The 19661-nt window shown below is 38.4% G+C and overlaps 2 protein-coding genes across 4 annotated transcripts; both read right to left on the reverse strand.

Moving 5' to 3' along the window:
* Nucleotides 9753-10895, reverse strand: LOC109840059. The gene has a single exon (XM_020408561.1). The coding sequence runs from the start codon at nt 10893-10895 to the stop codon at nt 9753-9755; it is 1143 nt and encodes a 380-aa protein (XP_020264150.1).
* On the reverse strand, nt 12865-17343 carry LOC109829144 (uncharacterized protein At2g29880-like). Of its 3 annotated transcripts, XM_020396269.1 has the most exons (5): nt 17063-17343; nt 13884-14427; nt 13753-13789; nt 13561-13644; nt 12865-13488 (listed from the first exon to the last, which is right to left on the reverse strand). In XM_020396269.1, exons 2-5 carry the CDS (start codon nt 14424-14426, stop codon nt 12995-12997), a joined length of 1158 nt encoding a protein of 385 aa, XP_020251858.1. In that variant the 5' UTR covers nt 14427; nt 17063-17343; the 3' UTR covers nt 12865-12994. The 3 variants fall into 3 exon arrangements, with proteins under 3 accessions (XP_020251858.1, XP_020251857.1, XP_020251859.1); XM_020396268.1 differs by having other exon boundaries at nt 13561-13789; XM_020396270.1 differs by lacking the exons at nt 12865-13488; nt 13561-13644; nt 13753-13789; nt 13884-14427 and adding exons at nt 14520-15458; nt 15554-15938.

Below are 19661 nucleotides of genomic sequence, written 5' to 3' on the forward strand. Positions count from 1 at the left end.
TGAAGCATCATGTCATACGAAGATAGCAAAGCATGAATGAGTTCAAGCTTGTAAAGATTGATACGAGTTACAATCCAACCGATATGCTAACCAAGCCAGTTCCGCTCGAGAAGGTGAGACTGTGTGCAGCCTCATATGTCATTCGTTAAGAATATTGAGGGTCGTGCAAGATATCAAAGATACAAGACATCCGAATGATGCAACCAAGAAGCGGTGTTCATTGAGAAGACTCTCCAAGTAGGAGATTGTTGAGAACATTGAGGTTGTATGGATAGCCTTCTCACCTACCCCTTGCTACAGTGTTCACATACCCCCCGAATAGTGTTCACCTACTCCTGCTACAGTGTTCAGCTACCCTAAATAGTGTTCACCTATCCCCATGAGAAAACTTATAATACCCCCTAAGTTTGATTTGTAAAGCATCTCAGTAGCAGAGAGAGAAAGAGAAAGACATATATATAAGTAATATCATTGAGAGATCTTGAGAGAAAGTTTGTGAGAAATCTTAAAGAGTATCTTGATCAAGAAAGGGTGTTCTCTTTATCTTTTTCCTATATAACATCGAAAGGAATATAAACAAATTGGGCGCCGTCGTTGCACAGTGTAGTAGCTTCGTAAGAGTGAACCACGTTATATCTGTGAGTAATGTGATTGAACTCTTGTTTACTGGTTTTATTCTGTGATTCCAAGATCGTTTGAGTGTGTTTTGCGTCTCTGTTTGAGACGTTCTTGTTGACGTGTATCCTAAGGGGGGGGGGGTTGTGTTGGTTTAATCTAGAAAGGGTGAATTAGCCTAAATTAATCTAAAGCCTCTTTCAAGGTCTAAAGATCGTGCTTAATCAATCTCAATTAACCTACTTTCGTGGAATCAAGATTAAATTAAACCCATTAAGCTTTATGCTAATCCAAATCAAATCCCCAAGGAATCTAGCCTACTTTCGTGGTTCGAGCTCCCTGCTTAATTTCTAGAGATCCGGTATTAATCTTCACCTTTCAGTCCTTCAATTAATTACCTATGATTGCTAATACGGTGATCAAGCGAATCAACAAAATTAAAACACTAGAAATCAAGTTCAAAGATTTAAACTTTCACCAAGAACCTATATCAATTCATCATCAATCACCAAAAAGTTGGGTTCTTTCCCAATCCTAGACAAGAAATCTACTCACACATGATTGGAATAAGAGAAGACATCAAATAATTATGCAAATCAATCATAAGAAGAAATAAATCAAAGAGAGGAAAGAATTAACCCGTCTTTCAATTGAAATCTTCAAAATAAGAACTTGCAATCCAATCTTCTACAAGAGATTAATGTCTTCCTTCAATACTTGAACCCTAGAATAGTTGCTAGTTGATGGCTAAAAGAACATAACAAAAGATATCCAAAACCCTAAGTCAAAACATCTATTTATATGTCCCCAAAAATCTGGAAAATAACTAATTCCCGCGCCACCGGTGTGGTCTGCACCACACCAGGGTGTGGTAGGGGCTGTTTTGCTGATTTCGTGCTTGTCTGTATAGTCTTCGGTATTTTGGCTATAACGTTTGCGTCCGGCCTCGGAATGAGGTGATTCAAATTGCATTGGAATTCTGTTGAAGAGATCTACAACTTTCATCTTTTGAGTTTTTCTTGATTCAAACTGCATCATGGTCGACATTCCAGTTCTTTATACTCGTGCATCCATTTTCTTCACGAACCATGCCTTCAAAATCTTGTTGTTGCTTCAAACTCTTGTAAAACTTCCAACGATCATCAAATCTTTCAATCTTGAGCCAATATCTACATATAAGAACACAAACCACAGCAGTATCCTCGATCTAAACACGAAATATGCATTAAACACTCGCGCTCGTAAATCATGCTTGAAACACACTAAGATAATGCATATTTTACGTGTTTATCAACTCCCCCAAGCTTAGACTTTTGCTTGTCCTCAAGCAAATAAACAATAAAAATTAGGAGGAGTGAAAGCCTAATAGAGTAGGGATCACCCCCTCATCAATCCTTCAACCAATATCAAACATATCACAAAACAAATACTTTTCATCGGGACTTTAACAAATTAATTTCCAAAATTCTTAACAAAATCGCATTTTAAACTTTACTTATGATCACAAGCGTCACAAGTTAAGGATAACCATCCTATCCAATTCTCAAGTCAAAGTAGGAAAAAGAAATTCATGTAACTAGCTTCAATCCCGAAGTACTAAAATTGAGACCTTCAGGTAGTTAAATTGGTAGACCTCACTTTAGGATAAGTGGACTCTCAATCTCTCATGTATTTAAGGATGGGATTGTATCGCTCAAAATTCTTCCGAATAGATGTATTCAATCCATAAGCTTGCATTTCATCTCAATTCTCCACCACTTCGAAAACTAATGCATGCAACAAAATCATGAGGTCTTTTATTTGGTTGTAATGGGGCTAGGGTCAAAAGGTAGGATATATACTTGGGATTGTAGTTGAAAGCCTATCACTAGTGGAGCGATACTTGTAAAATATTTGATCTCAAAATAAGATCAATAAAATTCAAACAAACTCCATCATCTATTAAAGAACTTCTTCCAACTACTCCTTTTAGTATGCCATAATGAATTCTTTCGACACCCGCAATTACATACACCATAAAGAGGACACTTTATTCATCTTTTTTTTTCTTAATTTCATTTCTTTTTTTTTTCTTTTTTTTGTATAAAAGAAGCAAACACCTACTTTCACACCCCCAATCTTACATTTCATTGCTCACATAACCTGTTATATCATAAATTGTGCTCCACTAGCTTAGATAATGGGTAAGGGATACAATCGGATTTTGAAGGTTACATATGTGGGTTTAATAAACAAAATTAGGCTCATAGGCTCAAGGGGGCTAATCAAAGGAAACAATAGTGCATGGTAGGCTATTTGGCTAATGTGGACTATAAACAAAAATGTGCCTCAATCACCTTTTATGCATACAAAAGTTATATGTGGCCTTGAAGAGATTCAATGCAAGTTCTAGTATCCTACACCATTGGAGAATATCACACAAGCAAAGAAAATAACGATTGGATATGCAATGCATCCAATTTCAGGCTCAAAATCTCACGAGTTTTATTTGTCTACCAAATTTAATTCCCCTCTTGTCTCAATAGAGTAATGGTTATGACGCTAGCCACATAAATGCTAAATCCTATAAGAAAAGAGAACATTCAAGTCTGGTTCTCCCATATTGTTAACTTGTAATCAAAAGCCTTTGAGAATCAGCTGAAAGATGGTATAAGAAGTTGTTAAGTCCCAATTAATGAGCATCTATCTAGTTCAATGATTGATAAAGGTTAATGATTCATGTCATCATCAGGAGATCATTTCCCTATTTTGTTTTTTTGTTTTTTTATGAAGAAATAAAGCAAAAGAAAAACTAAAATAAAAGAAAAATAGGCAATTATAGACAGGCAACCAATGAATGAACAACCCACACCCCCAAGCTTAAGATCTACATTGTCCTCAATGTAATAAAATAGAAATTAGTGCAAGGGTGCAGGAAACATACCAACTCACTAGTCAGAAGGAGGCGGCGCGGAGGCATCCTGTCGGAGCTGTCGCTCGTGAAAAGACTGCATCATGTAGTGTATAGAGTCCAGTAGTTGTCCTTGACGTTGTTGCTCTTGCTCGATGGCACCTACACGGTTAGTAAGAGAGGCAAGAGAAATATGGATAGCTGATAATTCCGCTGACCAATCAGGGTGATGAAAAGAGTTAGTTCCCCTTGTAGGCTCAGCCTGAATAGGGATCGGGGGTACCGTGTCAGCATCCTCAGCTGGTACAACCTCATGACCATCTCAAATCACAAAATCAGATGTTAGGTAGGACCAATTGGCGCGAACATGGATGATTGTGCGATCAGGATCAGAGAGTGGGAAAAGATAATTATCCTGAAAACATAACCATAACCTATTGCCCTTATTACTAATCAATTTTATATGTAGACAAGCATCGAGGTTAATGGACGCACTAGGGCTTAATGGATGAAGTCCATCTACAAATTCTCCTAAACCCATCCCGTAAGCTAAAGTGGTAATCAAGCCACTAAAAACAATTTTTCCACTCGTTGCTCTCGCTGCACGACACATATGATGAATCATAAAAGCTCCTGTGTCAATCTTATGTCCTTCAACCATGGCACATAAAAAGTAAAGTTCTCTCTCACACATGATTCCATCACTCACGCCTCGACCGAAAATGGTAAAAGCCATGAACCTCTGTAAATATCTAAAGCATGAGTTATAAACAGCAGAGGCTCGTGACAAGGAGGGATCATAAGGTCTTTGAGTGGTAGAGCGTGCGATTGAAGTCCAAAATGGGATCAAGTTAAAGTTTTTAGGAACAATTCTAGCCCCACCCTCCGGAAAACCAAATATCTGATTTAATTGTGCTAATGTAAGTGTGTGAGACTGGTTAAATAGCCTAAAAGTGATTTTCCCTTCCTTTACACCCTCACCATTAAATAAAACAGCATCAAGAGAGCTCAAAAATTCGAGAGTAATACGCTCATACGTGTGGTGTTTAGCCTCAACAAAATTTAACCAACCAACCCGTCTTAGGAGGTATGAAACATCATCCCACAGCCCTAACTTACGTAAACAATTCTCATCCAAGTAGCGGGTACTCAAAATTCCCCGTTTAACCAGTGTATTATACCTATTTTGCTGCTGTTCATTGACAAATTCAATAGCATGAGGATTTTGGGGAGGTTGAGAGTTACCTTTGCGTCGTCGCGCTGTAGAAATTGAAGCTTCCTGACTTATCCGTCCGCGCTTAGGTCCCATTTAGTCTCTCGAAATGCAATTGATAGCAGATTTTGACGGCAGTTGCTGGCTGGTGTGAAATGGAGTTGGTGTTGCAGCGGCGTTTTGGTCGGAGGGGATGAATGGTTGGTCTGAGAGTGGGGGTGGTTTCTGCAGTGATGAAGGGGAGTGAGGCCTGGTTGCTGTGATGAAGGATGGGGGCGGTGATTTCAGAACTGGGTCGGAGGTAGATCGGAGAGGTGAGGAACGGCGGATTTTCGGTCGGAGGTGATAGCTGAGGAGGTGGATGCGGTCGGTGGTCGGAGATCCGGTCGGAGGTGTGGATTAGGGCAGAGAAGGGTGTGGGTTTGGGGGATCGGTGATTTGTGGATGAGGGGGCTGATGATTTTGGAACGAAAGAGAAGGGGGGATATTTTCTTTCCCTTTTTTTTTTCAAGCCACAGGTGTGGCACACAGGTGTGGTGGGCTCTGGATGATTTTTTCCTGCGCACCATGGGTGTGGTGTATGGGTGTGGTAGAGTCTGCCATCCCATTTTAACTCCTTTTTCTGCAGTTTTTTTTTCTAAATGTCTTTATTTCTTCACAACTGCATGATCAAAAATATTATAAGTTAAATTTGTGCCAATCTAATTGCCTAAAAAAAAAAATTGATATCAAAATAAAATGCTAAAATAAAAGAACTAGTATGTGTGAAAACTTGGGTTGCCTCCCAAGAAGCGCTCGTTTATGGTCATGAGCTCGACCCCTTTTGCGCTCAATTTTCCGATGAAGGGGGGATCGGAAAGGGTATAAGTGACCCCTTTCTCGTTTTGTTCACCTACAATATAGTGCTTCAATCGTTGCCCATTCACCTTGAAAGATCCCGTTGTTTCGCTCCAAACTTCAACAACTCCACTGGGAAAAACCTCACGGACTTGAAAAGGTCCGGACCATCGAGATTTTGAGCTTGCCCGGAAAAAGCTTCAAACGAGAGTTGAAAAGTAGCACTATATCTCCTTGATTAAACTCTCTTCGAAGAATATTCTTGTCGTGCCATCGTTTAGTCCTTTCTTTATAAATACGAGCATTCTCATACGAATCCAAACGCAGCTCATCTAGCTCATGAAGTTGAAGCTTTCTTTTCTCACCCGCGGTCTTCATATCAAAATTGAGGAGTTTGATAGCCCAATACGCCTTATGCTCTAACTCAACTGGGAGATGACACGATTTGCCATATACCAATTTGAATGGTGTCATACCTATGGGCGTTTTGTATGCAGTTCGATAGGCCCATAAGGCATCTGTGAGTTTCATAGACCAATCCTTTCTTGAACGATTAACTATTTTCTCCAAGATACTCTTGATTTCACGATTCGAAAACTTCCACTTGACCACTAGTTTGAGGATGATATGGCGTGGCAACCTTATGGGTGACCCCATATTGTCTTAAAAGAGCTTCGAATTTTCTTTCAATGAAGTGTGAACCTCCATCACTGATTACCGTCTGTGGCACCCCAAATCTTAGAAAAATAACGTTCTTGAATAGTTTCACAACAACTTTAGCATCGTTGGTGGGGGATGCTATCGCTTCTACCCATTTGGAGACGTAGTCCACCGCCACTAAAATGAACTTGTTGTTACACGATGACGGAAACGGTCCCATGAAATCTATGCCCCACACATCAAAGACCTCAATTTCCAAGATGGAGTGTAAAGGCGTCTCATGTCGCTTCGAAATATTCCCGGTCCTCTGACAACTATCACAAGATATCACAAACTGTCTTGCATCCCGGAAAAGGCTCGGCCAATAGAAACCTGATTGTAGAACTTTTGCAGCTGTCTTTGAAGTGCTCGCATGTCCCCCGTAGGAAGATGAATGGCAATGATGGAGAATACTTGAAACTTCATCTTCAGGAACGCACCTTCTAAACATCCCATCAACACACCGTTTGTATAGAAACGGTTCATCCCAAAAATAATACTTCAAGTCAGCAAAGAACTTCTTCTTCTGTTGATAGCTCAGATCCGGAGGCAAGACTCCACACACTATGTAATTGACGAAGTCCGCATACCATGGTGCATCCAATCTTTCAATGGCTAACAACTGATCATCTGGGAAAGAGTCATCGATCGGTAGTTCATCCTCCTCCTTATCATGTGATTCTTGCTTCATCCTCGACAAATGGTCTGCCACCAAATTTTCCGTCCCTTTCTTGTCCTTGATCTCTAGGTCAAATTCTTGCAAAAGTAGTATCCATCGGATCAACCTAGGCTTGGCATCTTGCTTGCTCAAAAGATATTTGATGGCGGAGTGGTCGGTATAAACGATGACTTTGGACCCCACTAAGTAAGACCTGAACTTGTCAAAGGCGAATACAACTGCTAATAGCTCCTTTTCAGTGGTAGCGTAGTTAACTTGGGCTTCATCAAGAGTGCGACTAGCATAATAAATTGCATGAACTATCTTGTTCTTCCTTTGGCCCAACACAGCACCAACCGCATAATCACTTGCATCAGTCATGACTTCAAATGGGAGATTCCAGTCCGGCGGTTGCATAATAGGAGCTGTTATCAATGCTTCTTTCAACCTGCAAAAAGCATCAAGACATTCATCAGTGAAATCAAAGGTAGCATCTTTAAGAAGAAGGTTAGTTAAGGGTTTTGAAATTTTTGAGAAATCTTTGATGAAACGCCGATAGAAACCGGCATGTCCCAAGAAACTTCTTACTCCCCTAACCGACGTTGGTGGAGGCAATTTTTCAATGACTTCCACTTTTGATCGATCAACCTCAATTCCACGCTCAGACACCTTGTGCCCTAAAACTATTCCATCCCTTACCATAAAGTGGCATTTCTCCCAGTTTAGGACTAAATTAACTTCTTCGCAACGCTGCAAAACTCGAGACAAGTTAGATAAACAACCATCAAAAGTAGTTCCATACACGGAGAAGTCATCCATAAACACGTCCATAATATCCTCTATAAAATCAGAGAAAATGGCCATCATACATCGTTGAAAAGTGGCGGGGGCATTGCAAAGACCAAAAGGCATGCGCCTATAAGCAAAGGTCCCATAGGGACAGGTAAAAGTGGTCTTTTCCTGGTCACTAGGATGGATAGGAATTTGGAAAAATCCCGAATAGCCATCTAAATAACAAAAATATGAATGCCTAGCCAACCTTTCCAACATCTGGTCTATAAAGGGAAGTGGAAAATGATCTTTTCGGGTTGCCTTGTTCAATTTCCTATAATCAATACACATCCTCCAACCCGTAACCGTCCTAGTAGGGATAAGTTCGTTATTTGCATTCTTAACTATGGTCACACCTCCCTTTTTAGGAACCACATGAACCGGGCTAACCCATTCACTATCAGAAATAGGATAGATTACCCCAGAATCTAGTAGCTTAAGCACTTCCTTTTTAACCACTTCTTTCATGTTAGGATTTAATCTACGTTGGTGTTCTATAGAGGGTTTATGATCATCTTCCAAGAGAATTCTATGCATGCAAATTGATGGATTAATTCCCTTAATGTCGTTCATGGTGTATCCTATGACCTTGCGATGCATCCTAAGTGTTCTAAGCAACTTATCAGTTTCATTTTCATTCAGACATGCATTCACAATCACAGGATAAGTAAAATCAGGGCCAAGAAATTCATACCTTAAAGAGGAAGGGAGGGGTTTTAATTCTACCTTTGGTGCATTATCCTCTTCACAAATAGAACCTTTTGGCTCTAGCATCAATCTTTCAAGCTTTGCATTTCGAAGTGGAGCAGTTGATGTTGATTCTAAAGATTGAGCATACGCGGCTACCTCGGGGTCTTCATCATTTATTGAACCATCACTTACCAAACATTTCTCAAGTGGATCAGCTGAGTTATTGTTTGCAATTTGCTCATGTGTACACTTGTCAATGACGTCGACCCTGTAACAAATTTTATCAGTTAGAGGGAGTTTCATAGTATTACTTAAATCAAATTCTACCGTCTCCCCTCCAATATTTAAAGAGAGCCTTCCATTTTTAACATCAATTATAGCACCTGCAGTAGCAAGGAAGGGTCTTCCTAAAATAATTGGAATGTTAGAATCTTCTTCTATTTCCAAGATAACGAAATCGACCGGGATAAAGAACTTACCGACCTGGATAGGTACATCTTCAAGTATACCTACCGGATATCTTACCGATCGATCCGCCAATTGGAGTGATATCGTGGTTGGCTTCAAATCACCTATGCCAAGCTTCTTACAAATAGACTTCGGCATCAAACTTACGCTTGCACCTAAATCACACAAAGCACGATTAGTAGCAACTTCCTTTTATTGGATAGGATCTCTTTCAAGAACTTAGCATATGAAGGCATTTGAGAGATAGCTTCAGTGAACGGGATATTGATGTGCAATTTTTTTAAAATCTCCAAGAATTTTCCGAACTGCTTTTCTAACTTAGCCTTAGCTAACCTTTGGGGAAATGGTAGAGGAGCATAGGAAGGCATTTGAGAGATAGCTTCAGTGAACGGGATATTGATATGTAACTTTTTCAAAATCTCCATAAATTTCCGAACCGCTTTTCTAGCTTAGCCTTAGCTAACCTTTAGGGAAATGGTAGAGGAGGCTTGTAAGGAGCAGGGGCCACATATTTTTCAACTTTTTCTTCTTCTTGCGTTTGGGTCTCATTATCCACATCTATCACATTTTCATTTTTTTCTTCATGATGACCATCTACCCCATCATTTTCCTTCATCTTGGGTCCCTCATATTGTTTTCCACTTCTAAGAGTTATAGCATTCACATGACTCCTGGGATTTGTCTCGGGTTGTCCAGGTAGCATGCCTGAAGGCCTAGAGGAGGAACTAACATTTTGTGCCAATTGGGTGATTTGTGTCTCTAACATCTTGTTATGCGTAGCTAGGGAATCCATCTTAGAGGCCAATTGTTTCACCACCTCATTCGTGGTTTGTTGTTGCTGCTTAAACTCTTTATTCAATTTTGATTGAGTCGTCACAAACCTGCTTAAACTCTTTATTCAATTTTGATTGAGTCGTCACAAACTTCTCCATCATATTTTCCAAATTTGACCTTTGGGGAGGGAGATTGGATTGAGGAGCACGAAAACCAGGTGGACCAAAATTAGATGTAGGCATGGGATTTTCCGGTGGGTTTCTATAAGAAAAATTAGGATGATTCCTCCACACCGGATTATAAGTGTTGGAGAACGGGTCTCCCTTCTGATTAAAGTTATTAACATAGTTAACTTGCTCATTACCAGAAGTATCAATGGATGAGGGGTTTCCTAATTGACATTGAAGTGCAGAATGACCCACATAACCACATATCTCACATGAAATTGAAGTAGACGCCACAGAATTAATACTCAAACTTTCAACTTTTTTAAATAAAGCATCGACTTTAGAAGATATATGATCTAAAGCATCTATTTCATACTTGCCACCTTTTGATGTCTGAGGAGCACGCTCGTTCACCCATTGATAGTGATTCTGAGCCATATCTTCAATGAGATTGTATGCCTCGTCTATAGTTTTGTTCATCAAAGCTCCTCCTGCAGCAGCATCAACAGTCATCCGAGTGTTGTAAGTGAGCCCGTTGTAGAAGGTGTGAACAATTAACCACTTCTCCAGTCCATGGTGAGGGCACATCCTCAATAATTCCTTGTAGCGTTCCCAAGCTTCATAGAGTGACTCTCCTTCCTTTAGTACAAAGCTTGTGATCTGGTTCCTCATCTGTGCTGTTTTACTTGGAGGAAAATACTTTATAAGAAATACTCTGGACAATTGATCCCAAGTGGTGATGGACCCAGCTGGTAATGAGTACAACCAAGCCCTAGCCTTGTCCCTTAAAGAGAACGAAAATAATCTGAGTCGAATAACATCATTGGTCACTCCATTAAGTTTCAAAGTATCGCAATACTCCAAGAAAATCGATAGGTGGAGGTTCGGGTCTTCAGTAGCACCTCCTCCAAACTGATTCTGCTGAACTATTAAGAGCAGTGATGGTTTCAGCTCAAAGTTATTAGCTTCAACATTGGGCCTTGTAATGCTTGACTGTGTGCCTTGAGAATTTGGGGCTGCGAAATCCTTAAGAAGCTGATTTTGATCTCCCATCGTAGCTTGTTCTGTGTTCCTTTGCTCCCTTATAGACTTTCTTATGTTTGCAAGAGTCACCGATAGTTCAGGATTGTTTTCGTCGTTTACTTCTGTTTGATTCCCTTGCATAAAAGAAAGTGAGAAGCAAAGAGAAATATATAAAAAAAATCTAGTCTAGCTTAATAATGTAAGCACTCAATATTAACACCGTAGTCCCCAGCAACGGCGCCAAAAACTTGATGGGCAAAATCTGCGAGCGCACAGACTCGTTGTAGCTATCAAGGTCGATCCCACAGGGACTAGGGTTAATTACCAAATTTTACGTTATTAGACTAGCTAAACCAATGAGTAAATTAGAAGAGATTTAATTTTATGCTAATCCAAATCAAATCCCCAAGGAATCTAGCCTACTTTCGTGGTTCGAGCTCCCTGCTTAATTTCTAGAGATCCGGTATTAATCTTCACCTTTCAGTCCTTCAATTAATTACCTATGATTGCTAATACGGTGATCAAGCGAATCAACAAAATTAAAACACTAGAAATCAAGTTCAAAGATTTAAACTTTCACCAAGAACCTATATCAATTCATCATCAATCACCAAAAAGTTGGGTTCTTTCCCAATCCTAGACAAGAAATCTACTCACACATGATTGGAATAAGAGAAGACATCAAATAATTATGCAAATCAATCATAAGAAGAAATAAATCAAAGAGAGGAAAGAATTAACCCGTCTTTCAATTGAAATCTTCAAAATAAGAACTTGCAATCCAATCTTCTACAAGAGATTAATGTCTTCCTTCAATACTTGAACCCTAGAATAGTTGCTAGTTGATGGCTAAAAGAACATAACAAAAGATATCCAAAACCCTAAGTCAAAACATCTATTTATATGTCCCCAAAAATCTGGAAAATAACTAATTCCCGCGCCACCGGTGTGGTCTGCACCACACCAGGGTGTGGTAGGGGCTGTTTTGCTGATTTCGTGCTTGTTTGTATAGTCTTCGGTATTTTGGCTATAACTTTTACGTCCGGCCTCGGAATGAGGTGATTCAAATTGCATTGGAATCCTGTTGAAGAGATCTACAACTTTCATCTTTTGAGTTTTTCTTGATTCAAACTGCATCATGGTCGACATTCCAGTTCTTCATACTCGTGCATCCATTTTCTTCACGAACCATGCCTTCAAAATCTTGTGTTGCTTCAAACTCTTGTAAAACTTCCAACGATCATCAAATCTTTCAATCTTGAGCCAATACCTACATATAAGAACACAAACCACAGCAGTATCCTCGATCTAAACACGAAATATGCATTAAACACTCGTAAATCATGCTTAAAACACACTAAGATAATGCATATTTTACGTGTTTATCAAGAGGGATCATGGATGATGGATCTGAACAGGTTGAGCGAAACTTGGAGGGTGTGTTCGACATGATTCTTTTGGATGCTTTTCGAAGACTGCCCTCTTCTAATAATTTAAAGCACTTTTATCAAACCGAAATAATTTAAAAGCAGTGAGAATTGTTTGGACATTCATTGGAATTTTTTTGAATGAAAATAGGGCATACTGCCCATTCATTGGAATTTTTGAAAGTGTAACAATCTTAGGGGGGGTTATTCGTTGGTGTAATTTGGTGTAATTTGGGGTAAATTGTTCCAATGGGGTAATTTTACCCAATGGGATAATTGAGTGGGATAAAGTAGGGTAAAATGAGGTAATGGGACAATTTGAGTGGGACAATTTTAGTATGACATCTTTTTATAATATTATATTTATAGCTCAATTAAATTCAAGTTTATCTTGATATAACATCAAATGATTAAATAAATAATAGTTATAATATAAAATAATATTAAATTTTAATATTATTTTAATATAAAATATTAAAAATAATATAATAATATTAATATTAATCAATCTTAAAATATTGTGATGTTTATTTTAACTTATGCTAGATTAACAAATTTTTTAATTGCAATAATTATTTAATCATTCATACATCTAATTATAATGATGATGATGATAAAATCTTAATTATTACAAATAAAGTCTCAGTCGGTAACTTAAATCTTAATTATTACAAATATAATCTACCGGCATATAACTTTGCTCTAGACTCCTTGGGCTACGTTTGTCCCATCCTCCCACATTGTGTTTGCTATTTGTTCTCTCCAACGTGATGCAGCTGTCCGTTGTGCTTGTTGAGTTTGTAGGTCATCGTCCTCATCAGAATCACCATCAATCGGAGCAACATTGCGTGGTGCCTCTGGAGGAAGATCAGAAACTTCAAAGTCATCGTTGGAGTTCTCCATCTTCAGAAAATTATGCAGGCCGATACATGCCCAGATCATACTTTTTTGAGTCTCATATGGAAAACCTGGAGGTTGAGACTTAAAAATTGTAAACCTAGACTTAAAAATGCCAAAAATACGTTCAATACAATTTCTAAGTGATGAATGTCGATGGTTGAATAGCTCATGAGCATTGCGTGGTCGCTGACGGTTGTTAGCTGGGCCAAACTCTTTAAGGTGGTACCTCGTACCCCGATAGGGAGCCAAGAATTGTAGCCTATTTGGGTAACCACAATCAACTAGATAAAATTTACCTGCATTAACATTTCTTTAGAATTATAATCAATAAATATAAAATCTAACAAATTGATAAAAAAAATATTTACCATTTGGAAGTGGAAGACTACATGCACTTCTACTCATTGCATCCTTCAGGACCCGTGAGTCATTGGCAGATCCCTCCCATCCCACTAAGACATAAATAAACCTAAGATCAAATGTGCATGTTGCAAGGATATTTTGAGAAAGATAGCCATGTCTATTACGGTATGGAGTTTGGTCCTCGCCATATACCATACATGGAATGTGGGTCCCGTCAATAGCACCAATACAGTCCTATATATTCCCATTAACATATATGAAATGTGACTTTAAAATTATAATAATAACAATGAATGAAGACTTATATAGTGTATTTAAATTTCAATACCTTGAAGTAAGTCCAAAAACGAGATTCAGATGTGACCTTTTCTGGTGGATCAGTAGGAGGAGGAGCCATCATACAAGGAGCTAATGACACAAGGGCCTGTAGTGCCTTATTGAAACAAACACTGACGGCAAATCGGGATCGATCAAACCTTTCAGTGGTGATGCAATATCGTTGATTTTGAGTAACGGTGAGTAGGAAAATAGCAACCATCTCCTCAACGCTGATATACCGTGTATCTTGTAAATGCCCACGTTCTCGCAAGACCATACACAATTTCATGAAGCAATCCGGATACATACGGTATACTCGACGAAAATCACGTGGGTTGCTATCCATCTTAAATTTCAAATATTGAAGGCCAAGGTCCGTAATGCCATGTCTGAGTTGGGAAATGGGTAGATTTATCTCCTCTTGTGATATGAGGTGCGAGATACTCGTGACTAGACCTCCTATTTGTGCAGCCATGTTGATAATGCGAATGAGGAGATTATCAGCAGTATCCTCATCAAATAGCAAAATAGAGACATTCTGATTATCTTCCATCCTGTATTAGGAAACGAGATCAAATAATAGTTGACACAGAACTAACATCTATGTTCCCAAAAGCATAGAACTAACAACATGTAACAACATCTATGTTCCCAAAAGCATATAAGTCCAAAAGCATCTATGTTCCAACAGCATATAACTAACAACATGTAACAACATATAAGTCCAACAGCATATAAGTCCAAAAGCATCTATGTTCCAACAGCGTATAACTAACAACATGTAACAACATATAAGTCCAACAGCATATAAGTCCAAAAGCATACAAGTAACATGTATGTGCTTAACATCTATGTTCCCAAAAGCATAGAACTAACAATATCTATGTTCCCAAAAGCATAGAACTAACAATATCTATGTTCCCAAAAGCTTATAACATAATAGTCATTAATAAGCATAATTGTCGTCATTTGGAAATACTCCAGTCAGACGCCAAATCATAAACCTTCTCCTTTGATCATCATTCATCTTCACAAACATATCCTTCACGTCTTGGGAAATATTTTGACTAAGGACGGTCAATCGTTCTTCATCGGTAAATTCTGGAATTGAAGCCACTCCCTCGACCCACGGTTGGTTGCGGCTTCGCAACAACCTCACCTCTGTGACTAACTCTTGTAAAGCCTTACTTATAATTGTAATTCCACTCGCCATTTCTTGCACGGCGGGTTGAGACAATGCAGAGGTGGTGGTGCGGGGAGGTGCTCTACGAACATTTCTGCTAGTGCTAGAGGTTGATGGAACAGATTCAGCCACGGGAGTGGTAGGACCTGGCGTGCTATAAGGGGGAGGTGGTGGAGGATCTACTGGTGGTTGGGTAGGTTCTGCTTCACCCATAGCATCAAGTCCAATGTCATCATCCAATATACCCTCACCTAATGCATTATGTAATGGTGCACTCTCTACACCCTCACAACCTAAGCCTCCTGCTGCTCTCCCACTAGCTGAGTGGCTACCCACAACCATCTGCATATCCTCAAAAATTTCAAACAACTTATCTTTAAGCATTGGTGTATTAGGATGAGCCTGTCAAAAAACAAAGATAACAAATTAATTTTTGTAAGTAGGAAACATAACAATATATTATGTAGTAAGAAATTTTGGGTAATGCAAAATCTAACCTGTTTGTAATTTTCCCACACCTCAACAGAGCAAGTAATTCTTTGAGATATTGGGTCCCAACCAAACCCGGAATTGTTCCTCAATAGTAATTCAATTGGTTCAATCTTTCTCTTCCAGCTTTTGATCTTATTCTTGACATGATCAAATTTAAAAGTTCTTCCAAATTTAGCATTCATGAATGGCAACACATTTTGTGTGATGGTATATTTCTTGAAGTTGTCATTATCCATCTTGTTGCCATTCTTCACCTCCTCCACTAAAAGCCTTAGTAGCTCTCTATTCTCTTGCTCTGACCATACTACATAGTCACACCTAGCCTTTTTTGCCCTCTCACCATCTTGAGAGAACTCTTCCCCATTTTGAGTTTCCGAAGCAAAATTCATCCTACAACGCAATTATCAATAATGAGTTTCCATATATATATCTTGAACAATGTCACTTTAGTTTTGTAACCAGTTTCCCATGAATGTCATACTTATATGTGTGCTTTAGATCTAACAGTATTAGTGTGCTTATCCTCACATGAATGAAATCTTTCTAGCTCTACTGCAGGAAGTGAAATAGAAGCTACCGTGTTGTACTTGAGAACATAATTTGAAGTATGGTTGTGCTCAAAGCAAAAATATAACAAGTAGGTGCAGCCTCTTATACAACCACCATTTTCCATTGCGTAAAAGATAATACAACACAAAACTAATCACCTTGGAAATTTATGAATTCCCATTTACCAAGTATATTTCTAAACAGAATGATCATTCTCAACGATTGTCAAAGTACTAACTTGTGGGGGTACAAATTCATGTGTCATCACCTCATATCCAAGAAATGCTTAACTAAAGAATGTAATACGTGAATTATTGGAGACGTACAGTAACTTTTATATCTTCGCCAATACAAATATACATGTGAATACAAATAGTAATGTCAATACTATATTATACAATATCCAAAGAACCTAATTATTTCTCTCCCATGACTCACATACTAGCCACTCAAATACGACATCTAGATCATAAGTAATTAAACTGAGTAAGGTCTTAACCAGGCTAGCTAGTAGGAAGTAGCCAAACACACCCTCAAAACTTTTTCACTACTCAGTCCATCTAGGTCTGCTAAAGCTAAGGATTATGATGGGTAATTACATTAAGCTAGCCTTAATCAAAACTATTTCGAAAGCAGATAATTGAACTATTATGATGGGCAATGTCACTCAACTCTTGTTAGCATTGATGAGGATATTAGTAGCTGGTGAGTTTTCCAGCAGCAAATTTGACTTGCTAGCATTGATGAGGAGATTAGTAGCAAAAAATAAAATGTCACTCAATACCTATAGACCAAATGCAATGTCAATCAACTCTTGTTCGTAATACATCAGTTCATTAAAAACCTTTCAATTTGTTTTCCTAATCTGTTAAAACATTCAATTTGTTTCCATAGGCATGCTATTCAATTTGTTCACTATAAAATTCAGTTTTGACATCGGTGCCTTATGGATCCAGAGATTGTACCTGGGTTGGGAGGCGGTGCCGCGGAGGAGGCCGCGGAGGTGATGGCGGCGGCGACCGAGCCCGAGAACGGCGACGGCGAAGCGGGCGTTCGAGCTCGAGAACGACGTACGAGCTCGAGGCGGCGAACGGCGTTCGGCGGCGAACGACGTACGACCTCGAGGCGGAGAGAGGATGCGAAGGAGGCGGACGTCGACCTAGAGACCGGCGCCGTTCGAAGTCGAGGCGGAGAGACGAGGTTGGAATTTGGGGGCGTCGGTTCTCCAGCTGGGTTTTTTGGTTCCAGCGATAGAATTGGGGCAAATTTTGGGGCTTGGACTTAACTTTGCTTTTATAGGTGGGGTAAATTGGGGGAAAGTGGGGAAGTTGTCCCAGAGTTACCCCATCAAACCAATAACACCATAAAGATTACCCCAGTTCCAATTACCCCAACCAATAACACCATAAAGATTACCCCAGTTCCAATTACCCCAACCAATAACACCAAACACTATGTTCCACAAATTATCCCATTACCCCCACAAATTACACCAATGAATAACCCCCCCTTAGGAATAGAATACCAGTAAATTGAAAAAAAACCAACATGCTAATTTAAGTAGTAGTAAATCACTTACCGTGTTTTTCATACAACAATATAACAAATTATTCACGATATATTTATGTTACTTAGAAGATAATGATTCATTTTTTTATTCTGTAAAATTTTTAATGTCCTTAATTATTTGTTTCTTGCTTAAAAATTAGTGTCCATTAATAAGGTTCTTTCCTTATATATATAGGAATGCAATGAATCCTAGACCTTTTCAAGAGATTCAGTTCCATATATACGATACTGAGTTGTCTTTTTTTCTTTGTTTTTTCTGTAAACATCCACACCGCAGTCGCCCCCCCCCCCCCCCCCATCCACACCCCCCAAACAGTAAAAAAAAGAAAAAAGGAATAAAGAAAAGGTCTTCGGACCGGTTATTAAAAACCCCCCTTAAATTCCATAATATCAGAAAATATCTCCTCAAGTATAGAGATTATCACAAGACCTCATCAACTTTTAGATTTTATCAGAAAACCTCCCTCAAATTTAGGGGGCTTCTGGTAAACCTGAGAGCTAAAAGAGGGTTTTTTGATAAAATCTCAAAGTTAAAGGAGGTTTTCTAATAATGCCTAAACTTGACGGCGGTTTTCTGATATTTTTAAAGTTAAGGGAGCTTTTTTGATAATCATCAAAAGTGAAGGAGGGGTTTTATGATATTTAGAAGTATTGAATTCAAATTCTTGCTTTCTTATATTGCGTTGCCCCAAGTAAGAATACAGTTGAAGTGCAATTTACAGCACTATAATGTTGGAGCAATCTTTAATTCGAACACACTTCAATTTGAGCAGTACATTAGCTCCTCTGATTACAACAATTTTATGGGGTTCTAATAACATTAATCATATGAAAACACATTTTATTGAACACAAAGCTGATTACATGTTTTGAACCATACGTTGGTAATTAAATTTCCTAATTTCCCTTGGATTTCTCGTGATTTAGCATACTGTGCTCAAATTCCGTGCATTCTCATAAGATTTTCACTATAATTAGACATCTATGATGAAAGTTCAATGCGATTAAAATGACGAAAGGTTCGACTACCAACCAAAACTTTAACTCAAAGAGGGGGAAGAAATAGCGTAGCATGAAATATTTTTATCATAAAGAGATCATTCTCCCAATGTATCATGTGTTAAGCGCATTATAACTTATAAGAAACAAAAGTAAGCGATAGCGAGGTGACGCCTACGAAATTAAATGATAGTTAATTCGAAGTGTTAAAAAACTAATTAGAATATCAAAAGCAAAAGATTTAAACATTAGGCTAACAAAGTACAGATAACCCTTGTTATTTTTTACAAAACAAAAGTGAGCTTTTGTCACATCAGACCCCTTCGGTTTGTTAATTCTATATACATTAGACCACCAAATCTTCATATTTCTAACTTAGACTTCCAAATTTTCATTTTTGTTGGTAGGATATCTCATTTAAAACAATTTAATAGATTTGAGGGTCTTACTTAAAACAACTTGGAAAAATTTTACAAAACCCTCAAAAAAACTTGAGCAGTTTTCCACGAGACCCCCCCTTTAACTTTCCCCCCAGAAATCCCCTCAATTTCTCAAGAAAATCCCAACTCTAACAACTCCAAATTGAACCATAATTTATGTTCAGTGCTAAATTCAGTTGTAAAATGCCTTTCGAACCGCAAACATATCTCTTCAACGGAATGATTTCGAATAAGTAAGCAAACCATCTTGAATAGTTAGCGTGGAATTTCATAACACCTTACTATTGCAAGCAAAAATTTAGAAAAAAATCACGTGAGATTTGAAAATTTTAAACAAGAGAAAAAACAAAGATCAGATCTCCGACCTTGACATCTGCACGAAGATTTTAACACGTGAAATTTTTTTTATGGGAAAGTTAGCGCAAAAAAAAAAAAAAAAAAAAAAAAAAAAAAAACACACAACTTTAAAAAGGGTTTCGTGAGAAGTGACTCAAGAGTTTTAGCGTGAGCCCTTTTTTTTGGGTTGAAAATTTTCCAAACAAACAATCCTTTACTG

The sequence above is a fragment of the Asparagus officinalis genome, chromosome 1 (assembly GCF_001876935.1).
Source record: "Asparagus officinalis chromosome 1, Aspof.V1, whole genome shotgun sequence".
Lineage (NCBI taxonomy): Eukaryota > Viridiplantae > Streptophyta > Magnoliopsida > Asparagales > Asparagaceae > Asparagus > Asparagus officinalis.

Excerpts from the sequence above, each read along its gene's own strand:
- LOC109840059 (XM_020408561.1), bottom strand. The coding sequence starts at position 10,895 with ATGGGAGATCAAAATCAGCTTCTTAAGGATTTCGCAGCCCCAAATTCT.
- LOC109829144 (XM_020396268.1), bottom strand. The coding sequence starts at position 14,426 with ATGGAAGATAATCAGAATGTCTCTATTTTGCTATTTGATGAGGATACT. Across the intron at positions 13,790-13,883 it reads GTTTTTGGACTTACTTCAAG|GACTGTATTGGTGCTATTGA; the intron begins GTATTGAAATTT and ends GGGAATATATAG. Across the intron at positions 13,489-13,560 it reads TAGTCTTCCACTTCCAAATG|GTAAATTTTATCTAGTTGAT; the intron begins GTAAATATTTTT and ends ATGTTAATGCAG.